Raw genomic sequence first — 13,070 nt, 5'->3', positions numbered from 1 at the left:
GTAGAGCTGGGTGTCGGCAACGTGTATGTGGAATCTGATGTGTTTTCGGATGATGGGGTAGATGAGGAATAGGAGGGGGCCAAGGATAGGTCCTTGGGTTACAGAGATAATAGAAATTTTTAAAAATTCATTCATGGGATGTGGGCGTCGCTGGCAAGGCCAGCATTACTGTCCATCCCTAAATGCCCGTAAGGTGATAGTGAGCAGACTTCTTCAACCGCTGGAGTCACTGTGGCGAAGGTACTTACTTGCACAGTGCTGTTACAAAGGGAGTTCCAGGATTTTGACATAGCGATGAAGAAATGGCAGGATGGTGTGGGACTTGGAGGGGAACGTGCAGGTGGTGGTATTCCTGTGCGCCTGCTGCCCTTGTCCTTCTAGGTGATCGAGGTCGTGGGTTTGGGAGGTGCTGTCAAAGAAGCCTTGGCGAGTTGCTGCAGTGCATCCTATAGCTGGTACACACTGTAGCCACAGTGCACCGGTGGTGGAGGGAGTGAATGTTTAAGGTGATGGATGGGGTGCCAATCAAGTAGGCTGCTTTGTTCTGGATGGTGTCGAGCTTCGAGTGTTGTTGGAGCTGCACTCATCCAGGCAAGTGGAGAGTATTCCATCACACTCATGAAATTGTGCCTTGTAGATGATGGAAAAGCTTTGGGGAGTCAGGAGGTTAGTCACTTGCCAAAGAATACCCAGCCTCTGACCTGCTCTTGTAGCCACAGTATTTATGTGGCTGGTCCAGTTAAGTTTCTAGTCAATGGTGACCCCCAGGATGTTGACTGTGAGGGATTCTGCGATGGTAATGCTGTTGAATGTCATGGGGAGGTGGTTAGACTCTCTCTTGTTGGCCTGGCACTTGGCTGGCATGAATGTTATTTGCCACTTATCAGCCCAAGCCTGGATGTTGTACAGGTCTTGATGCATGCGGGCTCGGACTGCTTCATTATCTGAGGAGGAGCGAATGGAACCGAACACTGTGCAATCAGCGAACATCCCCATTTCTGACCTTATGATGGAGGGAAGGTCATTGATGAAGCAGCTGTAGATGGTTGGGCCTAGGACACTGCCCTGAGGAACTCCTGCAGCAATGTCCTGGGGCTGAGATGATTGGCCTCCAACAATCACTACCATCTTCTTTTGTGCTAGGTATGACTCCAGCCACTGGAGAGTTTTCCTCCTGATTCCCATTGACTTCAATTTTACTAGGGCTCCTTGGTGCCACACTCAGTCAAATGCTGCCTTGATGTCAAGGGAAGTCACTCTCACCTCACCTCTGGAATTTAGCTCTTTTGTCCATGTTTGGACCAAGGTTGTAATGAGGTCTGGAGCAGAGTGGTCCTGGCGGAACCCAAACTGAGCATCGGTGAGCAGGTTATTGGTGAGTAAGTGCCGCTTGATAGCACTGTCGACGACACCTTCCATCACTTTGCTGATTGAGAGTAGATTGATGGGGCAGTAATTGGCCGGATTGGATCTGTCCTGCTTTTTGTGGACAGGACATACCTGGGCAATTTTCCACTTTGTTGGGTAGATGCTAGCGTTGTAGCTGGCATCCACCTGACAAAGGGGGAACCTCTACTAAAAGGGTGGTGAATAAGTAGAACAGTTTACCAGAACGGGTGGTGGAACAAAAAAATCTTAATGGAGCTTGAGCACAGAGTTTGGAAAAGATAGAGTGAACCATTAAGAGTGAAGACATTCAACTGGGAATTTGGTGAATGTAAGAATTCACTGGTAAGTAGTACATGTGTTTTAATTTAAACTGAAATTTAACTTAGTTTAATAACTTTAAAAGTTTAAGTCAGTGCTGCAAACAATGTCAGTTAGTAGTTAACAGAGAATGAGATGAGAGGGTTTGTCCTATGAGAGGTTGAGTAGAATGGGCCTATACTCTCTGGAGTTTAGAAGAATGTGAGGTGATCTCATTGAAACATACAAGATTCTGAGGGGGCTTGACAGGGTAGATGCTGAGAAGTTGTTTCCCCTGGCTGGAGAGCCCAGAACTAGAGGGCATAGTCTCCGGATAATGGGTCGGCCATTTAAGACTGAGATGAGGAGGAATTTCTTTACACAGAGGATTGTGAATCTTTGGAATTCTTTACCGCAGAGAGCTGTGGATACTGAGTAGTTGAATATGTTCAAGGCTGAGATAGATAGATTTTTGGACTCTTGGGGAATCAAGGGATATGGGGATCGGGCAAGAAAGTGGAGTTGAGGTAGATGATCAGCCATGATCTTACTGAATGGCGGAGCAGGCTCGAGGGGCTATATGGCCTATTACTGCTCCTATTTCTTATTTTCTTACAATAAGCTATAAGCAGTTTCCTGACTAGGTGTTAATAACTGTGGCTGGAAGTTGACTAACCAATTGTAACTAGAGCGTGTCGGAGGGCTGAAGCACAGAGTGGATCACAAAGAGTGGATCGTGAACCAAGTGGGAATGTGAGAATTTGGTGAGTCGGAGAATTAGGTGTAGAGGGGGAAGGCGGTGCTGAATTTTTTTTAAAAAAGCAAAAAAAACCCAGACTAAAAATAATTATCTATAAATGAATAGATTATTTAGTCGAGAGAAGCAGTGCTGAGCACCAGGGGAGAAGCCCCATTCACTAAGAGTGGAGAGAATGACATCACAGTGAACAGAGAGGAGCTCTGAAAGATCGGGAATAAAAGGGTAGGTTAATCGGGGTAAGTAAACAATAAGTAAATTAATAATGAAGTATCTAAAGGTAGTTTAGAAAAAAAGGTTTCTAAATATAATGGACGGGCAGCTGAGACCCACTGCCTGCAATTGCTGCGCCATGTGGGAACTTCAGGACGCTTCAGGAAATGCCTCCAGTTGCTCGAGCTCAAGCTGAGGTTTCTGAGCTTATGGGGCGGCTGGAGTCACTGCAGAGCATTAGGGAGGCAGAAGGTTTCCTGGATCGTACGTTCCAGGAGGTGGTCATCCTGCAGCCACGGAGAGTTCAGGATAGCAAGTGGATGGCCATCTGAAAGGGTAGGAAGAGGCAGGCAGTACAGGAATCTTCTGGGTGTGTGGCACTCACACCAGTATTCAGCATTGAGGGTGATGACAACGCGATGGAGTAAAGTCCTGAGCACGGCACCATGGGGCAAAGGATTGCACAAGGGCCAAGGTCAAGTGTGGAATGCAGTAGTCATAGGGGAATTCAATAGTCAGGAGGACAGACAGGTGTTTGTGATTGCCGACGGGAGTCCCACATGGTGTGTTGTCTTTTACCCTGGCACCAGGAAGGCATCACAGAGAGGGTGCAGAACATTCTGCGGGGGGAAGGGGAACAGCCAGAAGTCGTAGTCCACGTAGGTACCATAGGAAAGAAAAGGGATGAGATCCTGCGGTTAGAGTTTCAGGAGCTATGGAGGAAGATAAAAAGCATGACCTCAAAAGGTAGTAATCTCTGGATTACTCTCAGTGCCATGCGCTAGTGAGTAGAGAAATAGGAAGATAAGGCAGGTTAATGCACAGCTACAGACATGGTGCAAGAGGGAGGGCTTCAGATTCTTGGGGCTTTGGGACCAGTTCTGGGGCAGGAGGGACCTGTTCAAGATGGACAGGTTGCACCTCAACAGAGCTGGGACCAATGTCCTCATGGGAAGGTTCACTAGTGCTGTGGGGGAAGGTTTAAACTAATTTGACAGGGGGGTGGGCACCAGGATCTAGCATCAGAAAGGAGAAACAAGGTGCACAAAGGATTGGGAAAGACAGATAGCACTAGAGTAAGAAATAATACAGTATTAGTTGGGATCAGACTAAGAGAGAATATGAGACGGTCTAAGATAGGTTTAGAGTGCATGTGTGTAAACGTACGAAGCGTGGTAAATAAGGTTGGTGAGCAGCAGGTGCAAACAGCCACATGGGAATATGATGTAGTGGCGATAACGGAGACCTGGCTCAAAAAAGGGCAGTATTGGGTACTAAATATTCCTGGATACAAGATATTCAGGAAAGATAGGGAAGGAAGAAAAGAAGGGGAGAGGGATGCAGTATTGATTAAGGAGAATATTGCAATGCTGGAGAGAGGGAATGTCCTTGAAGGGTCAACGACGGAATCTATTTGGTTAGAGTTAAGAAACAATAGAGGTGCCATTACACTACTGAGGGCATTCTATAGGCCACCAACTAGTGGGAAGGATAAAGAGGAACAAATTTGCAGGGAAATTACAGAGCGGTGCAAGAATTATAGAGTAGTAATAGTAAAGGGCAAAGAGGGGGAGGAGTCTCTGAAGTGTTTTCCGGAGAACTTTCTTAATCAGTACGTTTCTGGCCCAACAAGGAAGGAGGCATTGCTGGATCAGGTTCTGGGGAATGAAGTGGAGCAAGTGTCAGTGGGGGAACATTTAGGGAACAGTGATCATAGTATCATAACGTTTAGGTTAATCATGGAAAAGGGCAAGGAGCAATGTAGAATAAAAAATATTTAATTGAAGGAGGGCCAATTTCAGTGGGTTGAGAACGGATCTGGCCCGGGTAAATTGGAATCAAAGACTGGCAGACAAAACTGTAATCGAACGATGGGCAGCCTTTAAAGAGGAGATGGTTCGGGTACAGTCTAGGTACATTCCCACGAGGAGGAAAGGTAGGGCAACTAAAGCCAGAGCTCCCTGGATGATGAAAGAGATAGAGAGTAAGATGAAGCAGAAAAAGGAAAAAAGGGGTGTACGACAGATGTCAGGTTGATGATACAAGTGAGAACCAGGCTGAATATAGATAGTTCAGAGGAGAACTGAAAAAGGAAACAAGAGGAGCAAAGAGAGAATGAGAATAGACTGGCGGCCAACATTAAAGGGAATCCAAAAGTCTTCTATAGGTACATAAATAGTAACCGGGTAGTAAGAGATGGGGTGGGGGTGATTAGGTACCAAAATGGAGATCTATGCATGGAGGCAGAAGGCATGGCCGAGTACTAAATGAGTACTTTGCATCTGTCTTTACCAAGGAAGATGCTGCCAAAGTCATAGTAAAAGAGGAGGTGGTTGAGATACTGGATGGGCTAAAAATTGATAAAAAGAGGAGGTACTAGAAAGGCTGGCTGTACTTAAAGTGGATAAGTCACCCGGTCCAGATGGGATGCATCCTAGGCTGCTGAGGAAAAGGTGGAAATTGCAGAGATGTTGGCTATAATCTTCCAATCCTCCTTACATATGGGGGTGGTGCCAGAGGACTGGAGAATTGCAAATGTTACCCTTGTTCAAAAAAGGGTGCAAGGATAAACCCGGGAACTACTGGCCAGTCAGTTTAACCTCAGTAACGGGGAAACTTTTAGAAATGATAATCTGGGACAAAATTGATAGTCACTTGGACAAATGTGGATTAATAAAGGAAAGTCAGCACGGATTTATTAAAGGCAAATCGTGTTTAACTAACTTGATTGAGGTTTTTGATGAGGTAAGAGAGGGTTGATGTTGTGTATATGGACTTTCAAAAGGCATTTGATGAAGTGCCACATAATAGCCTTGTCAGCAAAATTGAAGCCCATGGAATAAAGGGGCTGTGGTAGCATGGATATGAAATTGGCTAAGCGACAGGAAACAGTAGTGGTGAATGGTTGTTTTTCGGACTGGAGGAAGGTGTCAGTGGTGTTCCCCGGGGTCAGTACTAGGACCACTGCTTTTTTTGACATATTAATGACTTGGATGTACAAGGCACAATTTCAAAATTTGCAAATAACACAAAAGTTGGAAGTGTAGTAAACAGTGAGGAGGACAGTAATGGATTTCAAGACGACAGACAGGCTAGTGGAATGGGCGGACACATGACAGATGAAATTTAACGCAGTGAAATGCGAAGTGATACCTCTCCTCGTTCTTTCTGCCAAAATGTAATATAAACTAAATGGTACAATTCTGAAGGGGGTGCAGGAACAGAGAGACCTGGGAGTATATGTGCACAAATCTTTGAAGGTGGCAGGACAGGATGAGAAAGCAGTTTATAAATAGAGGCATAGAATACAAAAGCAAGGAACTTATGTTGAACCGTTATAAGACACTGCTTCGGCCACAGCTGGAGTATTGTGTCCAGTTCTGGGCACCGCACTTTAGAGAGTACGTGAAGGCCCTAGAGAGGGTGAGAAAAGATTTACTCTAATGGTTCCAGGGATGAGAGACTTCAGTTACGTGGATAGACTGGAGAAGCTGGGGTTGTTCTCCTTGGAGCAGAGAAGGTTGAGAAGAGATTTGATAGAAGTGTTCAAAATCATGAAGGGTTTAGATAAAGTAAATAAAGAGAAACTATTCCCATTGGCGGAAGGGTCGAGAACCAGAGGATACAGATTTACGGAGATTGGCAAAAGAGCCAAAGGCGACATGAGGAAAAACATTTTTTAAAAAATATAAACGCAGCAAGTAGTTATGATCTGGAATGCACTGCCTGAAAGGGTGGTGGAAGCAGATTCAAACGCGGTTTTCAAAAAGGAAAAATTTGCAGGGCTACAGGGAAAGAGCAGGAGAATGTAAGAACAATCCAGTTAGTCCCAAAGAGCCAGCACGGGCTCGATAGGCCGAATAGTTGCAGCACAGGAGGCGGTCATTCTATGATTCTATAGAAGAAGTTGACAGGTTGTCAGCAAATGATAAAAAACTGCATTCCACATGAATTAAGAAATTCATTCTCAGGATATAGGCACTGTTGGCAAAGCCGGCATTTATTACCCATCCTTAGTTGCCCTACAGAAGGTGGTGGTGAGCAGCCTTCTTAAACTTCTACAGTTCACGTGGTGAGGTATTCCACATTGCTGTTAGGTAGGGAGTTCCAGGATTTTGACCCACTGACGATGAAAGAACTGCGATATATGTTCAAATTGGGATGGTGTTCCCATGCACTTATTGCCCTTGTCCTTCTAGGTGTTGGAGCTCATTGGTTTGGGAGGTATTGCCGAAGAAGCCTTCACAACTTGCTGCAGTACATCCTGTAGATACTACACAATATAGCCATGGTACGCTTACACCGGTGGTGGAGGGAGTGGATGTTTAAGCTGCTGGATGGGATGCCAGTCACTTTGCTGTGATTGAGAGTAGGCTGATGGGGCGATAACTGGCCGGGTTGCATTTGTCCTGCTTTTTGTGGACAAAACATACCTGGGAAATTTTCCACATTGTCAGGTAGATGCCAGTGTGGTAGCTGTACTAGAACAGCTAGTTCTGGAGCACAGATATTCAACATTACAACTGGATATTGTCCAGGCCCATAGTCTTTGCTGTGTCCAGTACACTCAGCAGTTTCTTGACATTATGCAGAGTGAATCGAATTGGCTGAAGACTGACATGTGTGATGGTGGGGACCTCAAGAGGAGGCTGAGAAGGATCATGCACTCAGTACTTCTGGTTGCGAATGTTTCTGCCTTGTTTTTTGCACTCATGCTGGCTCCGCCATTATTAAGGATGGGGATGTTCTTGGAGCCTCCAACTCATGTTAGTTGCTTAATTGTCCACCATCATTCACAGTTAAATTTGGTAGGATTGCAGAGTTTTGATCTGATCCATTGGTTGTGGGATCACTTAGCTCTATCAATAGAGCATAAGAAATAGGAGCAGGAATAGGCCATACGGCCCCTCGAGCCTGCTCCGCCATTCAATAAGATCATGGCTGATCGTCGACCTCAACGCCACTTTCCTGCCCAAATAGGATGCTGCTTCCACTATTTATGAATGAAGTCATAGGGTGTAGCTTCTACAGGTTGGCATCTCATTTTCAGGTACGTCTCCGGCATGCTCTTCTACACGCCTCATTGAAACAGGGTTGGTTATCTGGCTTGATGGTGATGAAGGAGTGAGGAATATCCTTGGCTCTAAGGTTACAGATTCTGGTGGAATACAATTCTGGTGGAATATAATTCTGCTGCTGCTGATGGCCCACAGTGCCTCATGCATGTACAGTTTTGAGCTGATAGATCTGTTCTTAATCTATGCTACTTAGAACATAAGAACATAAGAAATTGGAGCAGGAGTAGGCCAATCGGCCCCTCGAGCCTGCTCCGCCATTCAATAAGATCATGGCTGATCTGATCCCAACCACAAATCTAAAGAACTCAAGAAGTCGGAGCAGGACCCGGCCACATAGCCCCTGGGCCCTCTCCGCCACCCACAGGGCATTGACCGATTCGAACTCAGCTTCATGTCCAATTTCCTGCCCGCTTCCCATAACCCCTAATTCCCTTTACTTCTAGGAAACTGTCTATTTCTGTTTTAAATTTATCTAATGATGTAGCTTCCACAGCTTCCTGGGGCAGCAAATTCCACAGACCTACCACCCTCTGAGTGAAGAAGTTTCTCCTCATCTCAGTTTTGAAAGAGCAGCCCCTTATTCTAAGATTATGCCCCCCAGTTCTAGTTTCACCCATCTTTGGGAACATCCTTACTGCATCCACCCGATCAAGACCCTTCACAATCTTATATGTTTCAATAAGATCGCCTCTCATTCTTCTGAACTCCAATGAGTAGAGTCCCAATCTACTCAACCTCTCCTCATATGTCCGCCCCCTCATCCCCGGGATTAACCGAGTGAACCTTCTTTGTACTGCCTCGAGAGCAAGTATGTCTTTTCTTAAGTATGGAGACCAAAACTGTATGCAGTATTCCAGGTGCGGTCTCACCAATACCTTATATAACTGCAGCAATACCTCCTTGTTTTTATATTCTATCCCCCTAGCAATAAAAGCCAACATTCCGTTGGCTTTCTTGATCACCTGCTGCACCTGCATACCAACTTTTTGATTTTCTTGCACTAGGACCCCCAGATATCTTTGTACTGCAGTACTTTCCAGTCTCTCGCCATTAAGAAAATAACTTGCTCTCTGATTTTTCCTGCCAAAGTGCATAACCTCACATTTTCCAATATTATATTGCATCTGCCAAATCTCCGCCCACTCACCCAGCCTGTCTATATCCCCTTGCAGGTTTTTTATGTCCTCCTCACTCTCTACTTTCCCTCCCATCTTTGTATCATCTGCAAATTTTGATATGTTGCACTCGGTCCCCTCCTCCAAATCGTTAATATAGATTGTAAAGAGTTGGGGACCCAGCACCGACCCCTGTGGAACACCACTGGTTACTGGTTGCCAGTCCGAAAATGAACCATTTATCCCAACTCTCTGCTTCCTGTTTGATAACCAATCCTCCACCCATGCCAGAATATTACCCCCAATCCCGTGATTTTTTATCTTAAGTAATAATCTTTTATGTGGCACCTTGTCGAATGCCTTCTGGAAGTCTAAATACACTACGTCCACTGGTTCCCCTTTATCCACCCTATACGTTATATCCTCGAAGAACTCAAGCAAATTTGTCAGACATGACTTCCCCTTCATAAAGCCATGCTGACTTTGTCCTATTAAATTATGCTTATCTAAATGTTCCGTTACTGTCTCCTTAATAATAGACTCCAAGATTTTACCCACCACAGATGTTAAGCTAACTGGCCTATAATTTCCAGCCTTCTGCCTACTACCCTTTTTAAATAACGGTGTTACATTAGCAGTTTTCCAATCTGCCGGGACCTCTCCTGAGTCCAGGGAATTTTGGAAAACTATCACCAAAGCATCCACAATCCCTACTGCCACTTCCCTCAAGACCCTAGGATGGAAGCCATCATTACCACTGTGCATTACCAGCACAGTGGTAATGCCGCATGACACGATGGAGGGTGTCCTCAGTGTGAAGACGGGACTTGTCTCCGCAAGAACTGTACGGTGATCACTCCTACCAATACAGACGCATCTGTGATGGGTAGATTCGTGAGGGTGAGGTCAAGTAGGTTATTCCCTTGTGTTGGTTCTCTCACTACTTGCTGCAAGCCCAGTCTGGCAGCTATGTCCATCAGGAATCAGCCAACTCGGTCAGTGGTGGTACTACCGAGCCATTCTTGGTGACGGACATTGAAGTCCCCCACCTAGAGTATATTGTGTGTTCTTGCTACTCTCAGAGTGCTTCCTCCAAGTGGTGTTCAACATGGAGGGGTACTGATTCATCAGCTGAGGGAGGGCTGTAGATGGTAATCAGCAAGACATTTACTTGCCCATGTTTGACCTGAAGCCATGAGATTTCATGGGGTCTGGAGTCACATTGAGGACTCCCAGGGCCACGCCCACCTGACTATATGCCACTGTGCCCCCACCTCTGGTGGGTCTGTCCTGCTGATGGGATAGGACATACCCAAGGATGGTGATGAAGGAGCCTGAGACATTGGCTGACGGGTATGATTCTGTGAGTAGGACTATGTCAGGCTGTTGCTTGACTAGTCTTTTGGACAGCTCTCCCAACTTTGGCACCAGTCTCCAGATGTTGGTGAGGAGTATTTTGCAGAGTCGACTGGGCTTGGTGTGCCTTCATTGTGTTCTAATTCAATACTTAAGTGCACTGTGAAAAGTGCGTCTCAACAACTGAGCCATCAATTTTTGCATTAAGCAAGTCAATCAAGTTCACATCGACTATATACATATCTAATTATTGAACTGTTAAATTCAACTACTCATGAAACTCCTCATTGTAAAGTCACTGTATTCTTTACCCACCTCGAGTTTATTCACTAATTTCTTCTTAATGGCATTCTGTGCTGCTACGTTGGTTGCCCTTCGTAAACCTTCAGCAGCTTCTCTCAACCTCTGCTGCTGCTCCTCACTGTCAGGATTGGCTGCTGCACCCTAAAACCACGATAATTGAAAAACAGAATTCAACCCACTGACTTGGGATTTATAGCATTTAAGTCAATGCGAAACCAGCGCTTAATTATTACACATGTAATTGAGAAAATGCCATCAATGGTTTCCACTACAAACAAGTGTCTTGAGATAAAGAAAAATCACCAGGTGCTGGAAATCTGAGAATATTCTAGAAATGCAGAGCAGGGCTATCAGCATGCAAATGAGAAGAGATTAATGGTTTCCTTTGAAATGAATCAGTCTTTTCCCTTTCAAGCTCTGATCAGTATGCTGTGAACTTCCAGCATTTTCCGTCGCTAATAAAAGTCTATCGTGCAATTCTGCTAATTTGAAAATAATTTCTACTATAATTTACACTGTTAGCATATTATACCATCTTATTTCAAAAGATGGGCTCACTTTTCAACTCAGTAATAAAAAGAGATGTTTACACCAATGCAACTATTCTTGGATCATACCGGAGAAGGAAAATATGTTTCTTTTTAACATGTGTAATTGTTGAAATTATCAGCCTCTTTTACAAACTTGTCATTTAACTTTGCCACTAAAATTCTGGTGTCAATATCAATGTCCCAAAAACTATTTCAGTGAAAGAAGCTACCTTGAGCTTGTCCAAGATAAACTAATTTCTCAACACAGAACTGAACCACAATTGTTTAGGGGAATCCAGTTCTTTACCCACTGAATATGATATTCATGTATTGTGACAAGAAAAGTAGAATTCTAGGGTATAATATCCAGTGTAAATTCTTGTAACATTCTTGAATTGTTCCCCCCCTGCACCCCAGGTTATTATTTTCCTCGGATTCTGTGTGTCAGACTACTCCTGTAGGTGAGTCCTCACTTTCTATGATCCAGAGTGTGCCTTTAGTTGCCCAATATTTTGGTAATTTGTAGCAAGCCCAGAGTTCAAACAGAAAATCTATGTCACTGCATTTTGCCTTATTGCATTTATCACATGCGTTCAGGTAATCTTCCTCGACCTCAAAAGGTGGTAGAATAAATAAAAGAACAGCAACAATGCATTGTAGATTTATCGTAGTTACAGGCTTAACTGTTTCTCCTCAGAATGTTAGAAAACACTCACGCTAAACTTCACTGTGAAGTGGGCCTTCCACAAAGTTCCTAAATATGAACCTTACATGATGATTTGTAGCTGACCTTGCACGGACTATCTATAGCTCTCTGATGGCTTCAGATTGACTAATCAATTGACACATGGCAGGACAAAAAAATACTTCCAAAATTTTGACCAGGGCAAAGGAAATTTAAATGTGTATCTCAAACTCTGATAAAGCTACCAATCATATATATTTTGAAACAAATCCCACGGGATAGTAACATTTGAATTGTATGGCTTGGCCCCTCCCATAGATAGAACATCTTTCCTGGGGCTACCATATAGTGAAATAGACTGGGCCATTTTCTGTGAGTAAATCTAATTTTTAACCCCATATGTACAGTGACAAAGAAAAAACATTACCATTAAAAATTAAATGTCCAGTGTGGGCTGATACATCAAGTTTTGTGAAGTTGGAGAAAGAACTTGTACCTATAAAAAGCATTCAAAATACTGTCAAGGATAGGAACACGACAAATGTTCAAAAACCTCAGCATTACCTTTGCAGCTTCCACCATCCGAGCTGTGGCATCAGCCAATAGCTTGGCTGCAGAGAGCAGTTTTCTGGAGTTCTCGAGATCAGATTCACCTTCAGCATCAGCTTTAATGGCATTAACCAAGTCTGAAGTAGCTTGAGCCAGAATTCTAGCCTGTCGCACCATCTCGCCTATTTTTTGTGGGGGGGGAAGATTGCATTTAACATTCAATCAATATTACAAACAAAACGTCAGCTGTATTTTTAGCATTGTGCATCAGCCTTGGCCCAGCGGTAGCACTCTTGCCTCTGAATCAGGTGGTCGTGGGTTCAAGCCCCACTCCAGCGAGTAGCTAAATCATACAGTCCAGGAACGTTCCAGGTTCAATCCTTAGTCTGTACTGCGTTAGCTGGTCTCAGCTGGGGCAGTAATTAATGCACTGCAATTTGCCTCAGTGACCCTAGGTTAGGTAGGCAGAGGTAAAAAGTCACCTAGTGTTACCGCCTCTGATCACTATCCAACCACTCTTGCTGGAAAAGGACATGATGCATCGTTCAATCAAATGGCCTGCTGATACTCACTGTTGAGGCTAACACATTAAGAATTGCAATTGAGCGAGCTACTGGAGGGTGTTGCCACCTGCTGAATCATACTACAGCAAAGAGTCAACGCCTTTGTCAGAGGATGGGCAATTGGCAGAGAGAGAATTAAAAATGCAATTAAATTTATAAATACAGAACCAACAATTATTTTAGTGAAACTGATGAAAGATTTGGACACCCATCAGATTCATCTATCATTTTAGAA

General features: G+C 44.3%; 1 protein-coding gene across 3 annotated transcripts in view; it reads right to left on the bottom strand.

The window, feature by feature from the left end:
• The window catches only part of tln1 (talin 1), a 241,293-nt gene that overhangs the window by 75,382 nt on the left and 152,841 nt on the right, over positions 1–13,070 (bottom strand). For all 3 annotated transcript variants that reach the window (XM_067984951.1, XM_067984967.1, XM_067984959.1), the window contains 2 exons: positions 12,288–12,454; positions 10,521–10,649 (listed from right to left, as the gene is read on the bottom strand). In XM_067984951.1, the coding sequence (XP_067841052.1) occupies positions 10,521–10,649; positions 12,288–12,454 (296 nt within the window). The remainder of the gene's footprint in view (positions 1–10,520; positions 10,650–12,287; positions 12,455–13,070) is intronic.

Source organism: Heptranchias perlo, chromosome 1, assembly GCF_035084215.1.
Source record: "Heptranchias perlo isolate sHepPer1 chromosome 1, sHepPer1.hap1, whole genome shotgun sequence".
In the NCBI taxonomy this organism is placed as follows: Eukaryota; Metazoa; Chordata; class Chondrichthyes; order Hexanchiformes; family Hexanchidae; genus Heptranchias; species Heptranchias perlo.
The sequence above is the reverse complement of the archived record's forward strand: the minus strand, read 5'-3'. Positions and strand labels throughout refer to the sequence as shown.